The 24,831-nt window shown below is 41.3% G+C and overlaps 1 protein-coding gene across 6 annotated transcripts; it reads right to left on the reverse strand.

The window, feature by feature from the left end:
- Window positions 1-1,213: 1,213 nt before the first annotated feature.
- LOC132115331 (dipeptidyl peptidase 9-like) lies at window positions 1,214-24,603 on the reverse strand. 6 transcript variants are annotated; one of them, XM_059523744.1, is made up of 21 exons: window positions 24,417-24,601; window positions 22,806-22,896; window positions 22,480-22,718; window positions 21,634-21,746; window positions 21,355-21,528; window positions 21,067-21,235; window positions 15,832-15,942; window positions 15,554-15,682; window positions 15,380-15,441; window positions 15,193-15,293; window positions 13,451-13,628; window positions 13,090-13,249; window positions 12,194-12,273; window positions 11,936-12,088; window positions 8,838-8,973; window positions 8,612-8,757; window positions 8,381-8,527; window positions 3,181-3,333; window positions 2,678-2,820; window positions 1,968-2,079; window positions 1,214-1,896 (listed from the first exon to the last, which is right to left on the reverse strand). In XM_059523744.1, the coding sequence occupies exons 2-21, from the start codon at window positions 22,859-22,861 to the stop codon at window positions 1,804-1,806; spliced, it is 2,655 nt and encodes an 884-aa protein (XP_059379727.1). In that variant the 5' UTR covers window positions 22,862-22,896; window positions 24,417-24,601; the 3' UTR covers window positions 1,214-1,803. The 6 variants fall into 6 exon arrangements, with proteins under 6 accessions (XP_059379727.1, XP_059379725.1, XP_059379726.1 ...); XM_059523742.1 differs by having other exon boundaries at window positions 21,067-21,238; XM_059523743.1 differs by having other exon boundaries at window positions 21,067-21,238; window positions 24,552-24,571.
- Between the last annotated feature and the right edge of the window lie 228 nt (window positions 24,604-24,831).

The raw sequence follows: 24,831 nt of genomic DNA on the forward strand, positions 1-24,831 counted from the left end.
AGACTTTTTTAGGATGTTAAGGAAAGCCAATCTGTGTCCTTTTGTCAATGCTCAATAGAAAGCATACACGACAAGAGTTTGCTTATGCTTCTTCAGCAAAGTGTGGACTTGCTTCACCAATACAACCAACAGTGGAGACACATCTAAATATACAACATATAATAGTCACTTCCCTACAGGTACGGTTTACTAACAAGGTGACAGCGCCAACTACTGGCCTGGCATGAGTAATACAGCATTTTTGGCCACTTTCATGGATATGTGAAAATGCGAATAGTTTTGAAAACGTTTTCCTGTATGCGTTAAACTTTTTAAAAATGCAAGGGAAAAACTTTTCTGTTTATGACTACATCGTTGTCATCTAAACGTAGCTTAAAATTCTTCTATTATATATTTTGTCATTAAAGGTTTGCATTCTAATTTCATTGCACAATCAACTGAACTATCAGATGAGAACAAAATTGGAAATGAGCTGGATAAACATTGACACTGTTATTGTCTTCCCCGTCACTCTTATGGTACAGAAGAATACAGTTTGTGCAGATGGTATGGTTTCATAACTTACAAACTTTGTGACTAATTATTTTCCTGTTTATTAATGTGAGGTGATGCAGTGCTTTGAATCCGCATTGCATAAAGCACTATATAAATAAATGTGATATAACTCACCTTTGCATGATCCAATCAGTTCCCAGTGGATAAAATATTAAATCTTTTTGAGCCCCTTAGAGAAATGCATCATATTACAAAAGTAAATCAGATGGTTTAGTTCATGTCTTAAAGGTGCTCTAAGCGATGCCGGGATTCGTAACTTCTTGTTGACGTTCAAATTGTTGTCAAACAAAACGGAGTCTAGCTAGACCCTCCCTCCTCCTCATCCGTGCACTAACCCCCCAAACCCCACCCCCAAATCTTTCTTGCCGGTTATTGGCTGGAACAGTTCGTTATGTTTTGTGGTGCGGGTGAGCCCAGTTTGTTTTTCTTGTTGTTTGTGGAGCCTGTGGTGTCTAAAGAGACCCCGTTTTTTTTACAGTGTGTTCAAGGGGACAAGCAGCTAGCGGATAGTGTGGAGATGTTTGCTGGATGTGACAAAAAATGTTTTGGCCTAAAAAAATGTGTGACATCACTTAGAGCACCTTTAAGTACATTCAAGTGGAAAAAATCTTCTACTTTGACAAACATAATGCATAAATGAAAGATAAATGACCCCAACTTCATAAAAAATATGTTCCTTTAATAATACACACTTAAAATATGAACTGCAGGTAGTAGTGTGAGGTGTCCTTAATGTGAGAGCCACAAGACTGTGGCTACCATTGACGCTGGAATTCATGTTGGACCGAAACACGACTGCATTCATAGAACTGAAAAAGCTTAAGTTAAAGGAGCAGTTAACAGGAAGAGGGGGCGGTAAGAGCATTTCTGTACGTTATGTGTAGAAATCCAGTCTCTGTATTCTGATCAGCCACTAACTACAAATTTTAAAAAATAAAGACACGTTTGGCAACATAATCAGTGTTTCAAAGGGAGCCGGAAAGGAAACATTACCTAGATGTGGCACATGATCCAAAACTTGTTTATGAGCTTAATGAGCTACTGGGTTCTTCTCCGTTCTCGGATGTGTCCTTTCTGTTAAAAGTGTGCCGACATGCACAACATTACATGAAGTTTGGGGACAAGTCTGTTTGTGGCTGCTGCAAAGACACTCCTTCCAGAAAGAGTGTGAGAAAGCAAAGGCGGGTTGGGGAACCAGTGAGGGCTGCTGGAGGACGTAGAGAAGGCTGGGAAAGGAGAAGGCGCTCATCAGAGGTGCTGCTGGAGGAAGTACAGTAGCATGATCTCGTAGTGCTCTCCGGACTCAGGACAGCGGATGCTGTGCCTCTCATTGGGGTAGATCTACAGAGAATGCTAATTAATTATGTGGCTAACATTATAAGGTTATATTTTTTTATACTCCGTTTTCAAACCTGTAGCTGATATGGCTTTCCCGCACGGATGAGTTGAGACACCAGGAAGTTGGTGTGGAAAAAGTGCACGTTTTCATCAAGGAACCCATGTAAAATAAGTAATCGGTTTGGCCTTGGAGAAAAGAAGCACAAAACACAAAAGAAAATATTACTAATAGTGCATTCTGGAAGGATTTATTTATATAGTTGGACTGAACTGAAGAATGTAATTTTCCTCGATTTAAAATGGCCTTAGAATGGATTTCTAACACCTCGAAATTGTCAACATCAAATGTTTTTTGCAAAAAACTATTGTACACAATCTACTGCATGCCTTCTGTCATCTGATTTTATAGTTATATACTCTTTTAGCAAGTAAAAGGCTTTTCAGTGAAAAATACAAATTGAGGATGTCATATAGCTCAACACATGTATATTTTTGTACATTTTGTGAGGAGTAAAGTCTACATATGTGGTTTCAACAACCAGATGCATTTACATTTGTCCGGTTTCATCTGGAACGCGTCTCAGACCTGCTCCTGAAATGGTTTGAGTGATCTGTTTTAAATCAGTCTCAAAAGCATTTCGGAGGTCATTTACACCCGGCCTTTCACGATCGGATCGCTATCCGACCAGAGAAAACACATAAGGTGACCAGGTCCAAACTATCAGAACTTCATCTTCATTTTTTGGCCATTTTTATGTGCTCTGGCTGAGCCGCAGTAACTCACTCGCTGGGAAGCTTGTCCACGTGCAGGGCGACGGAGCCCGCCTCATACCCCTGCTGGTTATTTTCAGGCACGTCCATGTAGCGTTCGGTGTAGCCGGTATCGTATGCCATCCACACCGTCACAGGAGCTCCTGCTACGGCCACCTGGAGCACAGAACGGCTAACTTGCTTAACACATGATGAGAATAAACCCACAGCTATTCATTTGAGTTGAGCCGTTTAAAAAAATATGTTGTACGATCACTTCTATTTTGGCAATTCCTAAAGTATCAAAAAATGTAATAAGAAACATTGACTGTCATTACAATTTTAGGAAAGCAACAAACATCAGCAATTCAATATCTGGTAAGGTGCATTTGAGAGGCCACCTGCTGGTTAAAGTAGGTTTTCTTGACATAGATGGGTGGGGTTTAGCGATGCTACAGCAAAAACTGAAAAGGATTTATATTCTCGGGTGAATTATTTAAGATGAAGCCATGACACCGGGGCAGCTGTAAATCTCACCTTGAAGATGTTTGGCCTGTGAATGAGGCCCATGAGAGACAGGAATCCACCATAAGACCAACCATGGATGGCAACTCGACTCATGTCAACGAACTTGTAGTTCTCTGCTACATACTGAAGTCCCTCCACCTGATCTTCAATCTCCACCTGCCCCTGAGGAGCAGCAATATAAACAGAAGAGTATCGTACACCTCGTTTCTATTCTTATGGAAAAGCCTGGTATGCTGCATTCAATGATCTTTTACTTCAACTATGACAAATACTCATTTACAAAAATTAATAACAAAACCTACATACACTGCCATTCATAAGTTTGGGGTTGGAAAAGATTGTTTGTGAAAAGTTTTCTAGTGCTCAGTAAGGCTGCATTTATTTGATAAAAACTGTAAAAACAATAATATCGTGAAATTTTACTTGATTTTATATATGTGTGACCCTGGAACACAAAACCAGTCTTAAGTCACTGAGGTATATTTCTAGCAATAGCCAAAAATAAATTGTATGGGTCAAAAATCATTAGATTATTAAGTAAAGATCATAGCTCCTCCTTGAACTGCCACCTTAACGTGGTGGAGGGGTTTGAGTACCCGAATGACCCTAGGAGCTATGTTGTCCGGGGCTATATGCCCCTGGTAGGGTCTCCCAAGGCAAACAGGTCCTAGGCGACGGGTCAGACTAAGAGCGGTTCACAAACCCCTTATGAAAAGATTACATAAAAGGACCGTGACGTCGCCCGGTATGGCGCAGCCGGGGTCCCACCCTGGAGCCAGGCCCGGGGTTGGGGCTCGTATGAGAGCGCCTGGTGGCCGGGCCTCCCCCCACGGGGTCCGGCCGGGCTCAGCCCGAAGGAGCGACGTGGGGCCGCCTTCCCGTGGGCTCACCACCTACAGGAGGGACTGTAAGGGGCCGGTGCTTAGAGAATCGGGCAGCAGTCGAAGGCGGGGGCCTCGACAGCCCGATCCCTGGACACGGAAACTAGCTCTAGGGACGTGGAATGTCACCTCACTGGCGGGAAAGGAGCCCGAGATTGTGCGTGAGGTTGAGAGGTTCCGACTAGCGATAGTCGGGATCACCTCTACGCACAGCTTGGGCTCTGGAACCACACTCCTCGAGAGAGGATGGACTCTTCACCACTCTGGAGTTGCCCATGGTGAGAGGCGGCGGGCTGGTGTGGGTCTGCTTATAGCCCCCCAGCTCAGCTGCCATGTGTTGGAGTTTACCCCGGTGAACGAGAGGGTCGCTTCCCTGCGCCTTCGGGTCGGGGATAGGTCTCTCACTGTCATTTGTGCCTACGGCCGAACGGCAGTGCAGAGTACCCGGCCTTCTTGGAGTCTCTGGGAGGGGTGCTGGAAAGTGCTCCGACTGGGGACTCCGTCGTTTTACTGGGGGATTTCAACGCCCATGTGGGCAACGACAGTGACACCTGGAGGGGCGTGATTGGGAGGAACGGCCCCCCTGATCTGAACCCGAGTGGTGTTCAGTTATTGGACTTCTGTGCTAGTTACAGCTTGTCCATAACGAACACCATGTTCAAGCATAAGGGTGTCCATCAGTACACGTGGCACCATGACACCCTAGGCCGTAGGTCGATGATCGACTTTGTGGTCGTTTCATCCAACCTCCGGCCGTATGTCTTGGACACTCGGGTGAAGAGAGGGGCGGAGCTGTCAACTGATCACCACCTGGTGGTGAGTTGGATCCGATGGCGGGGGAGGAAGCTGGACAGACTCGGCAGACCCAAACGTACTGTGAGGGTCTGCTGGGAACGTTTGGCAGAGCCTCCTGTCAGAGAGATCTTCAACTCCCACCTCCGGCAGAGCTTCAACCGGATCCCGAGGGAGGCTGGAGATATTGAGTCCGAGTGGACCATGTTCTCCACCTCCATTGTCGAAGCGGCCGCTCGGAGCTGTGGCCGTAAGGTCTCCGGTGCCTGTCGAGGCGGCAATCCCCGAACCCGGTGGTGGACACCGGAAGTAAGGGATGCCGTCAAGCTGAAGAAGGAGTCCTATTGGGCCTGGTTGGCTTGTGGGACTCCTGAGGCAGCTGATAGGTACCGGCAGGCCAAGCGGACTGCAGCCCGGGTGGTTGTGGAGGCAAAAACTCGGGCCTGGGAGGAGTTCGGTGAGGCCATGGAGAAGGACTATCGGTCGGCCTCGAAGAGATTCTGGCAAACCGTCCGGCGCCTCAGGAGAGGGAAGCAGTGCCCTACCAATGCTGTTTACAGTAGAGGTGGGGAGCTGTTGACCTCAACTGGGGATGTCGTTGGACGGTGGAAGGAATACTTCGAGGATCTCCTCAATCCCGCTGTCACGTCTTCCATTGAGGAAGCAGAGGCTGAGGGCTCAGATGTGGACTCGTCCATCACCCAAGCTGAAGTCACCGAGGTAGTCAAGAAACTCCTCGGTGGCAAGGCACCGGGGGTGGATGAGATCCGCCCTGAGTACCTCAAGTCTCTGGATGTTGTGGGGCTGTCTTGGCTGACACGCCTCTGCAGCATCGCGTGGCAGTCGGGGACGGTGCCTCTGGGATGGCAGACCGGGGTGGTGGTCCCTCTTTTTAAGAAGGGGGACCGGAGGGTGTGTTCCAACTACAGGGGGATCACACTTCTCAGCCTCCCTGGGAAAGTCTATGCCAGGGTACTGGAGAGGAGAATCCGGCCGATAGTAGAACCTCGGATTCAGGAGGAACAGTGTGGTTTTCGTCCAGGCCGTGGAACACTGGACCAGCTCTATACCCTCTACGGGGTGCTGGAGGGTTCATGGGAGTTTGCCCAACCAGTCCACATGTGCTTTGTGGATTTGGAGAAGGCATTCGACTGTGTCCCTCGCGGCGGCCTGTGGAGGGTGCTCCGGGAGTATGGGGTCCGGGGCCCTTTGCTAAGGGCTATCCGGTCCCTGTACGACCGGAGCAGGAGCTTGGTTCGTATTGCCAGCAGTAAGTCAGACTTGTTCCCGGTGCGTGTTGGACTCCGGCAGGGCTGCCCTTTGTCGCCGGTTCTGTTCATGATTTTTATGGACAGAATTTCTAGGCGCAGCCAGGGGCCGGAGGGGGTCAGGTTTGGTGACAACACGATTTCATCTCTGCTCTTTGCGGATGATGTTGTCGTGTTGGCTTCATCAAGCCAGGACCTTCAGCATGCACTGGGACGGTTTGCAGCTGAGTGTGAAGCGGCTGGGATGAGAATCAGCACCTCCAAATCCGAGGCCATGGTCCTCAGTCGGAAAAGGGTGGCTTGCCCACTTCAGGTTGGTGGAGAGTTCCTGCCTCAAGTGGAGGAGTTTAAGTATCTTGGGGTCTTGTTCACGAGTGAGGGAAGGATGGAACGGGAGATTGACAGACGGATCGGTGCAGCTTCTGCAGTAATGAGGTCGATGTACCGGTCTGTCGTGGTGAAGAAAGAGCTGAGCCGCAAGGCGAAGCTCTCGATTTACCGGTCAATCTACGTTCCTACTCTCACCTATGGTCATGAGCTTTGGGTCATGACCAAAAGGACAAGATCCCGGATACAGGCGGCCGAAATGAGCTTTCTCCGCAGGGTGGCTGGGCGATCCCTTAGAGATAGGGTGAGAAGCTCAGTCACCCGGGAGGAGCTCAGAGTAGAGCCGCTGCTCCTCCACATCGAGAGGGGTCAGCTGAGGTGGCTCGGGCATCTGTTCCGGATGCCTCCTGGACGCCTTCCCGGGAAGGTGTTCCGGGCGCGTCCCACTGGGAGGAGACCCCGGGGAAGACCTAGGACACGCTGGAGAGACTATGTCTCCCGGCTGGCCTGGGAACGCCTCGGTGTCCCCCCAGAAGAGCTGGAGGAAGTGTCTAGGGAGAGGGAAGTCTGGGGTTCTCTGCTTAGACTGCTGCCCCCGCGACCCGGCCCCGGATAAGCGGAAGAAGATGGATGGATGGAAGATCATAAATTTCCTAATGTAAATATATTAAAACTTTATTTCTGATTAGTTTTTTCAATTGTTTTTTTTTTGCCCCCTCAGATTCCAGGTTTTCTTATTTATTCAGCTTTCAGATGATGTATAAATCTCAATTTCCAAAAATGTACCCTTTATTACTGGTTTTGTGGTCTAGGGTATATATATATATATATAGCAAAATGTTATTTATTCCTTGTGATGGCAAAGTATAATTTTCAATGTCACATGATCCTTTAGAAATCATTCTAATAAGCTGACTTTTTTTTTTTTTTTACATGTAGACATTTAAATAAATATTACAAAAAAAAAAAAAAAAAAACAGCAGCATTTTTTTTTAATTTTGTAAAATTCTAAACGTCTTAAGTAATAATTAAAAAGTAAAAAATTTAATTAAAATTAATAATTGTTCAAAAATAAATAAAGCCCAAAAACCTTTGAAGAATTGCATATATACAGTCACTGCCAGCAAGCAACAATCTAGTATTCATGCCAAATAAACCTTAGATTTTTCTGGATGAATGCTACGTGGTTTTTGCTTACTGGTTTAAAACTAATCATAAAAAAAGTTCCTTCAATAATCAAAATGTCATCAAATTAAGCTGTAGTCATGTGCCAGTGTTATTACACAATCTGACTTCATATCAGACATAAGTGACCTTCTAAAAGCTTTGATACATAGGAGTTGGTCAGAACTGGAGGTGTCTAATTCAGTCTCTGACTGTGTTACATGTGTGATCATGTGTCCATGTCAGCGTGAGCCGTCACTCGGTAATCACTTTAACACCTGAATATTTCACCACCAATCATCCAGACAGCTTAAATTGCCACATGATCATATTTGCGTCTATATAAAGCATCTATGCCGACCTTTTAAAAGCAGGCGATAATGTGTTAAATGTGAGACCGTTTATAATCTCAGGTTCAGATCATGGGCCACGTGATGCACACTGCTCAGAAAGATGCCAAGTGCTACAATCTGAGTGACTGACTCGCTCTCATTTCTACTGCTACATGCACACTGCAGAGGTAGCACAGAAGTGCTTCTGATGTGTCTTCCTACATACTCTTTAAAGCTGGTGAGAGGTGGGATAAATGCATTTAAGATACGACTGGTTTAGGTGGGTCAGAACGGGGGGGTCTTAATACTTCATTTTGAGCAGGCACAGAGCTGCCTTAACTCAGCTGCCTTTGTTTTGCATATGTCATTCAATTCCTGTTTAAGCGTTCAGTTCTCTTGCAAAAATTGGCTGATTACACAAAACTAGACTATGAGTCCTAGTTACCATTTTGTTTTTAAGGGCCCCTTCAAACTTGAGGCCTCTTTGGCATGAGCCTCTTCCGTCAATGACCACCACAGCATAACCCAGAGACGCCAGCGTGTTCAGACGCAGATACTTCACACCCTTGTAAGAGTTATTCACTAACTGCACCTAAAAAATTAATAAAAACCGGCAAATGGATGTTAAACAGGGCATTTTCAGAAATGTATAGAGACACTTGTCAACCAAACCCACCTGTGGGCCGCCGTACACGAACAGGATTGTGGGGTGTTTTTTGCCTGGTTTCAGGTTGTGAGGTTTGTACAGCATTCCATAGAGCTGGAAACCAGAACTGGCAGGGAAGCTGAATATCTCCGGAGGCACATAATCAGCCGGGCAACCTGCACAGCACGAGCAAACATGTTATTAGAGCATGTGTTATTGTTCCCCTAACCCCCCGAGCTCACGGCCCTGCTCTCACCTGTAGCCTCCATCATGCTCGCCCAGAACTCCGGCTCTTTGTGCAGGGGGTCACTGTCCGAACCCGTCAGTTTGTAGACGTGAACGCACGGAGGCGTGCTCACGTTACTGTAGTGGCTAATGAACATGTCGAAGTTCTGTTTTTGAAACAGGAGAAACACACAAATCACGAGCATGCAACAGAATGAGGAAGAGTGACTGATGGCTCTGCAAAGGCCTGTCAGGAAACACAGCTTGCTTTGCTTCAAGATGTTGTAAAGTTTATTGAGATTATTTGTCCTGGGACATTAGACTGAAAGCTCCATATTTGTTCATACAGTTCATGTACGTAGTATACTTTACCTGTAGTTTGGAATAATTTTATTTAATAAGTCTCTAATGCTCACCAAGGCTGCAAAAAAGTATGTAAGATAAAAATAAAAATGGATGCAAGGATGCATTCAATTGTGTGACTGATGGCTACTGAAAATTCAGCTTTAATCACAGAAAGATACATACTGAAATATGGAAACAGATATTTTAATTGTAATATAAAAAAACTGTACTTTTACTGTACTTTTTTACTTTTTGACCAAATAAATGCAGCCTTAGTGAGAGACTACTTACAAAAACAATTAATAAAAATGAATTCCTCCAAACTCCACAACGGCACTGCAGTATTGTAATATTTATTCCTAGGTATGGTTTTCAATAAACATATTTATCATTATTTACTTATAACAATAGAAATAATATTAATAATTGTTTACAAAGTTTATTCATAAAACATTAAAGTGCTCGTATTATGCCATTTCCAATACTGTCTTTCATGCAGTGTGTAATGTAGCTGTATGTGAACATAAATGATCTGCAAATTTGTAAAGCTGAAAGTGCACGATAAATAAAGTTATTATCTCCCAAAATAAATAATCGACTCTAAACGGATGAAACGAGGCGTTAGTATTTGAATCCCACTTCTGTGTTGGCAAACGTCATGGGGAAACATATTTGTATAATGCACCTATGTTCTACGTTGGCCGGCCGCGAACAACACATAATTCTGCTCATGACTGTGTCTCTATTCTCGCGGAGTTCAACGCGGGATTCACAAAACACTTGCTGTTGAAAGATGGATCAGTTTCATGTTTATTTGGACCAGCTGCTCCACTGAATCACAACCTGTAAGTACGGTAAATAATAGATTATTTTATATTTTCTACAGAGAGTAGGGCTGTAGCTATCGAATATTTTAGTAATCGAGTATTCTACCAAAAATTCCATCGATTAATCGAGTAATCGGATAAAATGTGTTTTTGTTTAATTAAAGTGTAATATTAATTATGCAAGAGAAAATAAGACTCCAGGGTCTCTTAAAATGAACAACAAAGTTTCCTTTTTTAGAAAAGAAATATTTGTACTTTTTAAATGCATAGAATGCAATGCATGCATCAAAAATAAACATTTAATTATTACCCATTGTTTCTCTGTCTGTACTTGTACTGTGAACAATGACAATAAAGTGTACAGATGAATTAAGTGCATTTAAGTGCCATTCAGTTGGGGTTTAAAATAAAGCATTTTCTGAGATGCACATTAAACATAAAACATTCATTTAATTTATCTTTTAATTATTAAAAATTAAGCAAACTTAACGTTTTGGTAAACAAAGGGGACTTACTATTAAAAATAAAACATGGAAGAAATTTTGTGTGATTAAACCTTAAAAATTTTGTTGTCCATGTGTTCACATCCTTATTTAGTGAAACAGCAGACGCTGAAATCACCGCCGAGCGTCACGCGCGCTTCAGTGTGTTAATAAAGGAAGACGCGCTTCTGCTCCTTTCATTAACAGAGACACGCAGAACATGCAGGATTCATATTTAAATAGACTGTTCCGGCTTAATATTTACAGATATTATTTCATATCGTGATTTGATCTAAGTGCAATGACCTATTTTTGATTAACTCATTCAAAATTTGGCAAATTCCGTGCCATTCCGCGTTAAACTGTAAATTCCGTTTTTATGACTGGATTCCGCGATTCCCTCCGTGTTTTCTGGATCGCGGAAATCATAGGGCCCTAGTTGTGGTATGCCAGCTCTATCTGGCAATGGACACACACCACGATGTTCTCTTTACGTTTACACGCGCCCTCAAATCAAAACACTGCTGACTCCTTGCAGAATGAGATTTCGGATGCAGTGCTTGTGTCTCCTTCCGCTTTGTGGGTGATGTAAACGCGTTGTGTCACATTAAAAAAACCATTGCCAAAGAACCTGAAGTGAGATTTAAGATACATTAAAAGAGGCTTCGAGGCAGAGGAATTTGCCTCGGTCATTTTTTGTAATCGAGTCACTCGAGTTACTCGAGGAATCGTTTCAGCCGTAAAATACAGAACTATTAAAAAAGGCGTATCCTTTCTGACACTGCTGTACTCCGTAGACCAATCACAACAGACTAGACCATCTGAACAATCAGAGCAGAGCAAGCTCACGGAAAGGAGGGATTTAGAGAGACAGTCTTTGAACTGCTTCGAACGAATCTTGGTCTAGTTGGTCTGAATGAAGATGTAAATTCACTCTTTGCCAATAGGTGCCGCTTTTAGAGCAATAAAAATGTAGAATATTAATTAAATTTCCCCGTTAACGGCTCTACACAAAGCAGCACTGTGCACACAAACACTGCTTTATCAGCCACTACAGGCATGATGAACTATCGACCAATCACCGCAGATTAGGGTCATGCAAAGGAGGGGTATTGAAAAAAATTAATAGTTAAACAAATCATTTGGAAGTCATTGTGCAAATAGGTAAAAATAAATGCATATTATAAGACAATGAAAGTGTTTTGTGTGAATGGACTTTTATCACTGTAGGGTGGCTGTGTCCACACACTGATAAGACATTTATATGCAAACACCATGTAAAAGTGCATTTTGCATCCAATGTGTCCTTTAACAGTGTCTCACATGCACACACACACGCACACACACACACGCACACACACACACACGCACGCGCGCACACACACACGCGCGCACACACGCGCACACACACGCGCACACGCACACACACGCGCGCACGCACACACGCGCACGCACACGCACACACACACACACACCTGGCTAACTGAGCAGCTGTGAGAGAAACCCGGCTTAGTAAGTCTGACAATTTCTCCAGGAGATTCGTAGCTCACGACATACAGATGGTGCTCAAGTGGAGTATCTTTTGTTCCCTGGAAATACACCAGTTTGGTTTCTTCGTTGACCCAGATCTGCAAATCAAGATGAAGGTAAAAAAAAAAAAAAAAGTGTTACCAAACATATGGGAATTTATGGAAGTCATTTGTGTTTTAACGTCATTAAATATAACCTCAAACCTTTGAGCCGTGTCTGGCCAAGATTTCCCACTCTCCACTCGTTAAAGCCACCTCCTCCTCTATCGGGCATCTGAAATCATCTGAACAAAATATTCAAGTTTAAATGTTTAAAAGCACATAGGCAATAGTGAAGAACAGGACTCTGCACAACAGATGTTGATGCGTCAATACAACATAAGCAAGATCAAAAAATAAAATAAATGAAATATTTAACAGAAATGTTTAAATCCTATGATATAGCATGATTTGGGAAAAATTGCACCAGACATCTTAATTGAAATTATTTTTATGCTCAGCTAATATTTCCTGTCTGCTCTATTAATCTACAAACATTTATGGATATCTATTTCTCCTCCTAAACATGTCCTGCACACACATCCTCACATTAAATTATAATGTAGCATAGTGCATAAATGTTTATTAGGTAAATAGCTGAATAAATATTCATGAGCAATATCTCCACCATTGTAGGTCATAGTTAATTAATACATAATTAATATTCAATTCATATTGCAAGTAAGTCCATTATATGCAACTCAAAGAAAAGATTCATAATAGTTTAAAAACAGTGCTTGGTGACATTCTGAACAAGCCTTTTTTAAATATTGAAATGTTAATGAACTATTGATTTTGACTATAACTTATTATTAACTATTGAGTGTTCCTGTAGCTCAAGTGATAGAGCATTGTGTTATCAAGCGCAAGGTTGGGGGTTCGATTCCCCAGGAATACATGATAGGTAAAAATTAACAGCCTGAATGCACTGTAAGTTGCTTTGGATAAAAGCGTCTGCTAAATGCATAAATTTAATAAAAAAATGTAATTCAATTTATTTTAAATTGATTGATTGTATAATGTTTGTTAAATGAGGTTTAGTTGGAGCTGGAGCGTCTGACCGTCTGCAGGACTGTAGTCTCTGGTCCACTGCTGGCAGCCCGGCTGTAAGAGACTGGTTATTCTGTACAGATGGCAGAAGCCCGTTTGTGATTCGTTCACCCACAGGAAGGTGATCTTGTCATTAGTTGTTTGAATGAAGGGATAGAAGATATCATGGACCTGTTGAGAATAAGATAAGAAATAAATATTTCACTCGATTTCACTGACCTCAAACTTTAATAGGCAGTGTAACAACTAAAGACATTCTTTCAGGTCTCTATTAGCAGTACGGTGTTAAATATCTTTCAGGCATGTCTGAGATCTGTCAGTGTCAGGTCAGAGACTGATATATAAGCTTTGCTCTCTTATCTTCCTCCTCACATTGATCCAGATGTCGGTGAGCTCCTCGTAGATGATGAAGGGCTGGACTCCCTCAGGCATGGCCTCCACAAGCTCCTCCCACTGTGGATCCTCCACGCTTGCCGCTATGAAGAGTGCAGGCGGTAACAGCACTAGCTGCAGCTTCTGCTGACTGCGGTCCAGCAGCTCGGCCCAGGCACTGGGAAGAGACAACAAGAACACATGTGCATCGCTGACATACTATTAAAGTATTAATAACTATTAGGAATTAGTTTTGATTTTAATAGTTTTCATTTATATCTTAATTTGAAAGTTTTAGTAATTCTGCTGTGTTTATTCCGAGCGCCAACCTCGCGCTCTCTCTCGTGAGGGCAATAAGGAAGTGACTAAAACTGCAATTCATCGACTGGCCGCTTGAGGCTGGCTGCAGAAGAGAGTCAGTCCCATAGACTCCCCATGTTAAAATGCCCAACTTTACAGCAGGAAAAAACATGTTTACAGCCTGGTTAAAAAAATGATTTTGGTCTATATTGCTAATTTTGCCCTTCGTGACAACTGTGAGGGGGGTGAATTTTTTTTATAACTCATCCGTTTAAATTATATTAAGACTTAAAGTTCTGCATAATTAAGGGCGTAGCCACTTGAGTGACAGGTGGATTGCCGCTGCTGACACTGCCGTCGCGCTAGGTGGGTGTGGCTTCAGCAACTAGCTCCCGCCTTTTTGCCCATTTTTGATTGTCCGGGAGAGTCGCGCGGTGACGCGCTGCCAAGATGGCTTCAAAAACACACTTCAGGAGACTACGGGTGATGTCACGGACACTACGTCCATGTTTTTATACAGTCTATGGTTTATTCGTTATTATGAACATTGTTTTAAATGTCTATATAGGTTTATTAATTTGTATTTCAATTTTAGATATTTAAGTACATCAAGTGAAACGGAAAGAAAATTTGAAATGTTGTAATGGCAACTAGCTGAAATAAAATAAAAATTTTAGTTTTTCTATATTTTATTTCAGTTAACATTTCTTTTAAGTAACAAAAATGCCTTTGATGGTTTTAATTTCAGGTAACTGTAATAACCCTGGTATGAAAACAGATAAAAATGTCCACATCCTCAAAGGTTCTAACTAATAACTTGCCAAAAAAAATTGTTTATATATTATAGTGATTTAAACTAGTTTAAAGCCTGATGAAATAGCGCTGAAAAATATTAGAGAAACTGTGTGCAACGATCAGTCAGAAGACTTTAAATCTACAAATCATCATCATTTACCATGCATCCCCAACACGATTATTGTAGCAGAAATTTTGGATATTCCTATCAAAAGTTATTATATTATTAATTTTTAATGTTTATTAAATGTATTAAAGAAGTAATGGAATAGAATTTCAGTATTTTTTATATGGTTACATGTGTGATTTGAACTGTAATCTCATGATCTTAATGTATGCTACTATGGAAGAACAATGGTTAAATTGAGTAAAATAAATAAAATACAATTTCACCATATACAAAAGACAATTTTAACCGATGTTACTGTTTTTGATAATGAGCATAAATATACATCTGCATCTCAAGCTTCTGTCAAATGTGCATTTCTAAAAGAAATAATGTAATAATAATAATATTGCAGGTTGAACTTCAAACTGTGCTGAAGATCGGACAAAACAAACCGGCTTCATGATTTGACACAATATCAATCATTGTAACATTGCCTTTAAACTCAAAAGAAACACAGATTTGACTTCTTGTTACTCACAATTTGCCGTCTTTTGTCCATCCAGCTCTTGCGATGTACTCAACCCCAGGAAAGAGTGTGGTGAACGGGAGAACAAGCTCTTTGTTTTGTGCGCTAATAATCTACAAACAATAATAAGAGAAATTTATAAAGCCTTTTAAATCCAGGCATAGAGAAAGCAGAAGTGAGCCTGGACACAGGCACATACCTTGCCGTGTTGGTCGGTTCGAATCTCGGCTATTTTCAGGCTAATTTGAGGATTCTTACTTCCTACACGCATCAAGAGGGGTTCATTAGCATACCACTACCTATATTTCAGTGTGGTGATTCATTTGCGTACATGCATATGTTTGTGTTGTTTTAAGAGTGTGTTTGTGATTACCGGTGCGTGGATATCTGTACACATCTGCCTTGCGCTCCTCCAGAGCTGGCGAGGGCACATGAATAATCTCTACTTCTGACTCGTCGACCTCCTCGTACAGCAGCTGGAGCGTCCTGCCTCCATCTGCGTCTGCAAAGCCAACGAGAACAGGGTGACAAGGGTACGCTGCAGGTGGCTGACGCATTTTGTGTATAAAAGGGCAAATGTACAAAAAAATTCCAATGGGGGGCCTTCAATCCAAAAAGACTGACAACTCCTGCTTTGTGTGTTTCACAAACCTTCAGGAGCAGCTGGAGACCACCAGTATCCTGTGAAGCGGTCAAACTCTTCCTGGATCACAAAAGTTGCCACACCAGCAGACTTTGGGTCTTCCTTGACGTTATTCAATCCTGGACAAGCGTTGCAGAAATATCAGATTTCAGCACAGTCTATTCAATGTAACCTCATGTGCTTTCTAGATGGATCAATGCTCCAAAGCATTCTAAGAGGCCGTGTACACAACAATCCTTACAGCCCAAACATTAACTTTTTATGCATTTTTTGCCTTTTGGTTTACGCGACGACAAAGTTTCTGGGGACTGAAAATGCATATTTTTGAAAACGGGTTTCAAAGTTAAAGTTTTTGAGAACTTCACCGTTATCGTTTCTGTGTAAACATCCAACACGGGAATCTTAGAAAACGGTGACGTTTTGCGCATGCATACTATGTGTTAGGTACAGTACGGTAGACATGCACAGTACGTGTCGACTTTAAAGGCAAGTGCGAACAAACATACACAACAATGGAGAAGTACATGGTAATGTTGCTGCTGCTCAAGAGTTTGCTAACACTTCTTCAGCAAAGTGTTTCACCAATACAACCAACAGTGGAGACGCATCATATACAACATATACCGTATTTTTCGGACTATAAGTCGCACCGGACTATAAGTCGCATTTATCTAGAACCAAGAACCAAGAGAAAACATTACCGTCTACAGCCGTGAGAGGGCGCTCTATGCTGCTCAGTGAAGGCTACTGGAGCACAGAGCAGCATCTCTGGCAGCATAGAGCGCCCTCTCGCGGCTGTAGACGGTAATGTTTTCTGTTAGTTCATTTCTCACGGTTCATGTCAAATTAATTTTGATAAGTCACACCTGACTATAAGTCGCAGGACCAGCCAAACAATGAAAAAAAGTGCGACTTATAGTCCGGAAAATACGGTAATCATCACTTCCCTACAGGTACGGTTTACTAACAAGGTGACAGCGCCAACTACTGGCCTGGCATAAGTAATACAGTGTTTTTGGCTGTTTTAGCGGATGTGTATAAATGTAGATCGTTTTAAAAACGTTGTTGTGTATACGTGAAACTTTTGAAAAGTGCAAGGAAAAAACGTTTCCGTTTATCGTTGTCATGTAAACGTAGCCTTAAACAAAACTGCTTTTATAAGACTAGTTATACACCAAAGTTCACTACTTTTTATTCTAAAAAAAATCCTATATGGTGATAATGCAGCATTCCTCGGCAAAAGCACAGCCCCTCTCCAAACCATTTAAAAAAGACTCTGACTCTAAGTTACACCCATTAATCATAAAAGGACGATTAATATTTATACACACAAAGCTTCCAGGAATATTTCAAGTTATTTTCAGTGTATTGTCTATGAGTTGCACACTGTCGATTTTCAGACTAGCATTTTGATTCATCCCTCGATTCCAAAGAAACGGGGCTGAGTTTTTTGGAAAATGGGGGAACTTCCCATTTAAATGGCTCTTATGGGTTTTTTTTTTTTGAGGGGGGAGTTAGGGATTTATTTTTTTTTTTTTTTTTTTTACATACAACCTAAATGTTTCATCACCCAGTGTAAAAAAAAATGTATAATATGTTGCTGATTTATATTTATACTGTGAGGAAGATGCTTAAAAAGAACTTTGATTTCAAACTCTCTCTGACTTGAATTTATTTTAACTAAAAAAAGAAAAGTAAATAAAATAAGAATAGATAAATGACAATCAATGGCACAGAGAAATACAATAAGATATAAAATTAATTGTGCTTTAAGTTTTTCAGATATAACAGTATTTCAGGTATAACAGTAATATTCAAATACCACAGAAACTGAATTTAACTTCAGAATAACACTGGTTATAGTCTTCAATGTATAAATAGTAGGGTTGGGTATCGATTGGGTTTTATTCGATACCGGTGCCATTTCGATACTTTTAAAACGATACCGGTGCCTAAACCGATACTTCTATAAAAATAAATAAATAAAAAAGCCTAAAAAGGATAACATTAAAGAACATTGAAACAACATAAAATAAATCCATAGCTTTCACACGCACGCTCCTTGCATGCTCTCATTTCCCAAGATTCGCTTACTTTAAGGCTAATAAATGTATTTCACGTTCTGAGTCATTATTTAATACTAAACCACACACAATGTTTCAACTGTATCTCTGTCAATCACTCTGATAGTTAAAATCAGTTCTGTGAATGACTGTATGCTCATTCTTTATAAAGTAGCAACAATGTCGTTTGTAAAGTACAGTCTTAGGCACATTTGTATTTTCACGCCAAAAAAGGGTTTTAAGACAGTTATTTATATCTTTTGCTGTACTGTGTCAGTAGGAAATATCAGTTTACATTTCCAAACATTCATTTTGCCATTAATTGTAATAATATTCTAGTGAGATTGTTGAATGCACAAGCAGTCTAACAACAGACTGCCCAAGATTAAGACTTTTGCACAGTAGTGAATGTATAAAGTACATATAATTAAATTAAGTATATTTAAATAAGTGTAATTATTAAAGTATGCATTCATATGTGTTAAGGGCTTGATTGTCGCTGGAGGAAAGAGCTGTGGTGTGATGAGCGGAAACTTTACAGTAGATGAGAAACCGATGCTCCCTCGTGACCTTTTGTAAATGGTATTTATGACAAAGAACGGCACAGATACGGATATTCAAACAATCTATCGATAAACACACACCGTGTGTCCTCTGTTTCTGTTTGAGTCTGCTCGAGCTGCTCCGCCGCGGTCTGCGGATTGAAGAGTGTGTTGAAAGACGGGAGGAGACGGGTCTGACGACGTTTTCATATGACATTTAAAAGCAATGACTCTGAAGCGATCACGAATTTGAGTACAGTTTATGAAGCCCCGCTAAAAAAGCCTAGCGACGCCCATGCTTCTTGTGTACATTTCAGAGAACCAGGACAAATATTTTAATCGATAGCCTTTAGCATTTAAGAGGCACCGAAACCATATTGGTACCAGGTTTCAGTACCCAACCCTAATAAATAGACAGCAGCAGGGTTATTTAGGTTGTGGTCTCTTTAAGAGTGCAAGAAACTGAATATTATTTACATCACCCACAGCCTCTGGCAAACGGTCCTGAGCATCTGGAACGAACACATCCTGTTGCATAATGACAAATGCTCAAGGACAAACACAAACGTGAAATGACGCGGTGTTCGTTTTCAACAGAGAGGATACTGTGTTGTACTGTTCATCGAAATGCTACTTACATGAGCCTCAAGCTGTATAAAATGCAAGATTAGGTTCACATGCGCAATCTCAACAGGAAACAAAAAAATGGATAAGGGCCAATTCCCTGGAGCTTTGGATGACATGTAATAATGTAAATAATGTTCAATTTCTTGCACTGACCGATCGTGTCGCTTCGGAAGACCTCAATATATCGTCAGGAGCCACATGTATTCATTCTGTGCTGCCTGTATGTGTTTTTTTTTTTTTTTACTTTTTTACTACAGAAAAAAACATCACCTGCGTCTTGAATGGCCTGAGTGTGAGTAAATTACCAGCAATTTTTATTTTTTGGGTCAACTATCCCTTTAAGTTACAACCCGAATTCCGGAAAAGTTGGGACGTTTTTTAAATTTGAATAAAATGAAAACTAAAAGACTTTCAAATCACATGAGCCAATATTTTATTCACAATAGAACATAGATAACATAGCAAATGTTTAAACTGAGAAAGTTTACAATTTTATGCACAAAATGAGCTCATTTCAATTTTGATTTCTGCTACAGGTCTCAAAATAGTTGGGACGGGGCATGTTTACCATGGTGTAGCATCTCCTTTCCTTTTCAAAACAGTTTGAAGACGTCTGGGCATTGAGGCTATGAGTTGCTGGAGTTTTGCTGTTGGAATTTGGTCCCATTCTTGCCTTATATAGATTTCCAGCTGCTGAAGAGTTCGTGGTCGTCTTTGACATATTTTTCGTTTAATGATGCGCCAAATGTTCTCTATCGGTGAAAGATCTGGACTGCAGGCAGGCCAGGTTAGCACCCGGACTCTTCTACGACGAAGCCATGCTGTTGTTATAGCTGCAGTATGTGGTTTTGCATTGTCCTGCTGAAATAAACAAGGCCTTCCCTGAAATAGACGTTGTTTGGAGGGAAGCATATGTTGCTCTAAAACCTTTATATACCTTTCAGCATTCACAGAGCCTTCCAAAACATGCAAGCTGCCCATACCGTATGCACTTATGCACCCCCACACCGTCAGAGATGCTGGCTTTTGAACTGAACGCTGATAACATGCTGGAAGGTCTCCCTCCTCTTTAGCCCGGAGGACACGGCGTCCGTGATTTCCAACAAGAATGTCAAATTTGGACTCGTCTGGCCATAAAACACTATTCCACTTTTAAATAGTCCATTTTAAATGACCCTTGGCCCACAGGACACGACGGCGCTTCTGGACCATGTTCACATATGGCTTCCTTTTTGCATGATAGAGCTTTAGTTGGCATCTGCTGATGGCACGGCGGATTGTGTTTACCGACAGTGGTTTCTGAAAGTATTCCTGGGCCCATTTAGTGATGTCATTGACACAATCATGCCGATGAGTGATGCAGTGTCGTCTGAGAGCCCGAAGACCACGGGCATCCAATAAAGGTCTCCGGCCTTGTCCCTTACGCACAGAGATTTCTCCAGTTTCTCTGAATCTTTTGATGATGTTATGCAATGTAGATGATGAGATTTGCAAAGCCTTTGCAATTTGACGTTGAGGAACATTGTTTTCCACAGTTTTTTTACGCAGTCTTTCACAGATTGGAGAGCCTCTGCCCATCTTTACTTCTGAGAGACTCTGCTTCTCTAAGACAAAGCTTTTATAGCTAATCATGTTACAGACCTGATATCAATTAACTTAATTAATCACTAGATGTTCTCCCAGCTGAATCTTTTCAAAACTGCTTGCTTTTTTAGCCATTTGTTGCCCCCGTGCCAACTTTTTTGAGACCTGTAGCAGGCATTAAATTTTAAATGAGCTAATTAAGTGGATAAAAGTGTAAAATTTCTCAGTTTAAACATTTGCTACGTTATCTATGTTCTATTGTGAATAAAATATTGGCTCATGTGATTTGAAATTCCTTTCGTTTTCATTTTATTAAAATTAAAAAAACGTCCCAACTTTTCCGGAATTCGGGTTGTAAAAAGAATCCAGAATACACCCTCAATAGTCAACACTATAACTGCTACTGTATACTAACAGATCAACAAACCTTTATGACAGAAAGTAAGTCTTCGCTCCTCTGCGGTTTCGATATTCGTCACCCACAGGTCGTTATTATTTATGAAGGCAATGAAACTGGGATGACCAGGCGAGATCTTGGGGTCCATGCGAATCCCTGAGCACTGAGTCTTGATTTCCACTGGCTTCATTGGGGCAGCCTGCTAAACATCACATGACTTTCAGCCATTTGCACACAGAGCTTTGCACATACGCTATGCAGAAATTTCCCAGAAAGGTTAAACTGAGCACAGCAAAAAAAAAAATCAGCTAGACTCACAATGAAGCCGTTATGGCCACCATCACGGCAATAGAAAAGGCTGTTGCTTGCTTGGAAGAGGAAAAGGCCGCTCTGTGCGTGATAGTCGTAGGACGTGATGCCGAAGACCCCCAGACGCTTCCTCTCACGGAGAAGCTCCTCCTCACGGGAATATACACCATGATGCGGAGTCGCCTGTAGAAAGACACAAATTAATCTTATTAATATGTCAGAAATCTTTCATATATGTGGTTTTGCAGCAGTTAGCGTAATATAGAGCAAAACACGAAGGAAAGATACCTGGAAGTGATCTAACATCTGTTTCCATGATAACACCAGGAGGGCTTCTTTCCGTATTTTCTTTGGGATTTCAGAGTACAATAATGAGTTTTCTCTGCTCCCATACGGCATTCCTGTTTAAGCATGACAAGATGAAACGTTAGGTAAAATTACAGAAACCTGGCGCAAACTCAACAGAAATGCAGAAGAACCTGACTCGTGCAAATCATCTGATATTATAATAAAGAAAAAGTCTCATTTTGTTCACCATAACCTTATTAATCTTCCTTAAACATATTATTCCTACGATTAAATAGTTGTTTTTTAATGAATACTTTCAACAAGTATGTATTAAACTGATCAAAAGTGACAGTACAGACATTCATAATGTTATAAAAAAACTATTTCAAATAAATAGTTCTTTTGAACTTTTTATTTAACAGTTATAAAAAAATTAACGCGTCAGTTTCTACAAAACAATCAAGCAGCACAACTACTGATTAGTACTATGTCTCAACGATTAATCGAATGCGATTGTCATGTGCATTTTGTTAGTAAAGCCGGTTCTGTAATTGGCAATAAATCATCACCACCTGCTTTCAGATGGAGCCGCATTTACTACAAAGAGCAGAAGTTCACTGACAAGTTACGCAAAAAAAAGTTTATTAGTCACGTTGAATCAACAATTAATTTCTATATTTAATTAATTAAATACATTTTTCTTTGTGATGAAGACTCTTTTGTGTCATAGAACATTACCATAAAAAACCCCACTGGCTTAAAAGCACGACTATTTTAGAAATGAAATGAGGAACTGATGCATCTGTTGATTCAAGAAAACGGCTGACACTGAAGGGAAAAGGGTACCAAGGTAGTAGAGCCGGTGCGAGTGAGGGCCGGACTCGTCATGCTTCTGAACGAACTGGAAGTCATGGGGCGCCTTGTTAATGATCATTCCCGAATACTTCCGGCTGCCGTGAATGATGTCACGCAGGCCATCCCACGAGTGCTTCTCCACGAAAAACTGGGAGGGGACGTCATCCATTTCCACAACCTCTGTGCTGTCTGAGATCTCATCTACTGCGCTCATTCTGACAGCTGCAAAACTAGCACAGGAGCGATTCATCAGTCTAGCATTCAAGAGCTGCTCGATCTATAACAAATGGGAGGAAGTCAGGAAAACATTCCTATACCTTTTCCAACTACCTTCAGTTTCGTCTTCAAGTTTCACCCTTTTTCCTCTATGCATTAACCAGCACACAACCCACAACAAGATCTGTCAACCTGTAGGAAAGAGAAGAAAATGGTCAAAACGTGCATTTATGCCATGATTTACTTCTCGGTTACAATAACGTAATGTCTTTAAATTATCTTCGTTGGAGGCTTTTCTCAAGAAAGATCTGATAAGCTATTTTCTGGGGTTAACTGCATGTCATCATTTAAAACTCACAGCTTTAATATACCAATATCTGTAGAAACTGAAACAGCCTGATTGGAACAGTTTCAGAGCAGTGAAACCGGCTTGTACAGGACAAGATACAAAACATTTCCAAAAGGACTAAATCTCTCTTCTTATTTAGAAATAAAGTGTTGCTCAATGAAAACATAATACACTGAGCTTTGATTGTCTGATTGTTGACACACGAGGATCAAATGTGTACAGCTAGCAGCGTTTAATCTGTATTACAGAAATCAGCTGGTCCCAATATGATCAAATATGATCCCAGTGAGACGCTATGAGCGTTGGTCAGGCTGATGGAGAAGAGGCTCTGTGAAATCTAGTCATTTCAACAAAGTTACTTCCGTGTGAGCAATGCTTCAGACATCGATACGCTATTTCACTAATTTCATCAGTGAAATTAACCAAATATGACCGCACCTTTAAAAGGAACAGTTTCCATTGACAGTAGACTCTTTGTGTTTTGATGTATAAGTAGTAACAATATGAAGCATTTTCAAATGAAATTAAATCATTTCACTATCAATGTCAAATCACACACACACATATATATATATATATAAATAAAAGGTTAAGGGTTTTTCAGCTGTCAAATTTTGGGGGGGAAACCCTGCTGACATTCAACTCAGTGCTGCCGTTTCAGTTGCGTTCATGAGGTCTGATTTACTTTGGCCTTCACGTTCATTTCCTAAAATTTGATGTGGGCGTCATCTGTTTTACAAATTTCTCTTCGACAGAAACAGCAGTTCGGAACGTTTCTTTGATCGCCTAAAATACCGCACGCCCTCGCGACGACAGTCACACACATTCTTGCCTTTTAGCTCCATTAGCGCAGATAAACAGTCTTTACTAGCGGCTAATGCATGTTTACAGAGAAACGAGGTGTTTTAAAGCGAGCTCTATGTGATTATGTTTTAGAGGACTGGAGTCAGGATCAGCTGATAAACGCCGGTTATTTGTGTGAGATCTGTCAGTGCTAACAGTTAGCCGTGCTGCTAACTGAACCTGCATGACGGGAAGTCAAGTCAATGACAACATTACACTTTTGAGTTATAATTATATTATCGCTTATGAATCATGCGTCCTACAAAACAGATATCACGTAGATCCAGCAGTGAATAATACTGGTAATATTAATAATAGCAATAACACCAGGTGATATCATCATGTTGGCACATCATCGGTTTCCTGCTCAATCAGCTGAGCTTCATATCGCCTCATTATTACAGATGATGATCATAATGTCAGAGATCATCAGCTCGGCCTGTGCTCACGGGCCGATCACAGCGAACCGCATTGTTATCAACATTATCACTGCGATTCATGATCGCGCGCGGGTACTTACAGGTAAGTTAGACCCTCAAAGAAAACTCTCATCTGTGACCTGCTTATTTCCTAAACGTATTTGCTGGTAAAAACACAGTCCATAAGCACGAGAACAAGCACAAAGCGACCGTCATGAGTGCTGAGGAACACCAACCGAACATCATCAGCCGCCCACACCGGAAGCGCTGACGAACTCCTACTTCCGCTTTCCGTCTAGTCGTCGCATTCGCTCCAAATGTATAAAATATAAACGCTTTATTTTTGTTTTAAACATACATATATAATAGATAAAACTATAAAACATCAACGTATTACAGTTTTCTTTTATGTTGAATGTATGTATAACGTAAATATTTAGAATATACACAAAAGTCCTGTTAAATACCGTTTCTCGCCAAATTTCTCACAAAATCCTTTGTTTGCTTTGTGAAGAA

This window comes from Carassius carassius, chromosome 34 (genome assembly GCF_963082965.1).
Source record: "Carassius carassius chromosome 34, fCarCar2.1, whole genome shotgun sequence".
Taxonomy (NCBI): Eukaryota; Metazoa; Chordata; class Actinopteri; order Cypriniformes; family Cyprinidae; genus Carassius; species Carassius carassius.

Excerpts from the sequence above, each read along its gene's own strand:
- LOC132115331 (XM_059523742.1), bottom strand. The coding sequence starts at position 22,861 with ATGCATAGAGGAAAAAGGGTGAAACTTGAAGACGAAACTGAAGGTAGT. Across the intron at positions 15,683-15,831 it reads GTCTCCAGCTGCTCCTGAAG|ACGCAGATGGAGGCAGGACG; the intron begins GTTTGTGAAACA and ends TTGGCTTTGCAG. Across the intron at positions 8,528-8,611 it reads TCGTGTACGGCGGCCCACAG|GTGCAGTTAGTGAATAACTC; the intron begins GTGGGTTTGGTT and ends TTAATTTTTTAG.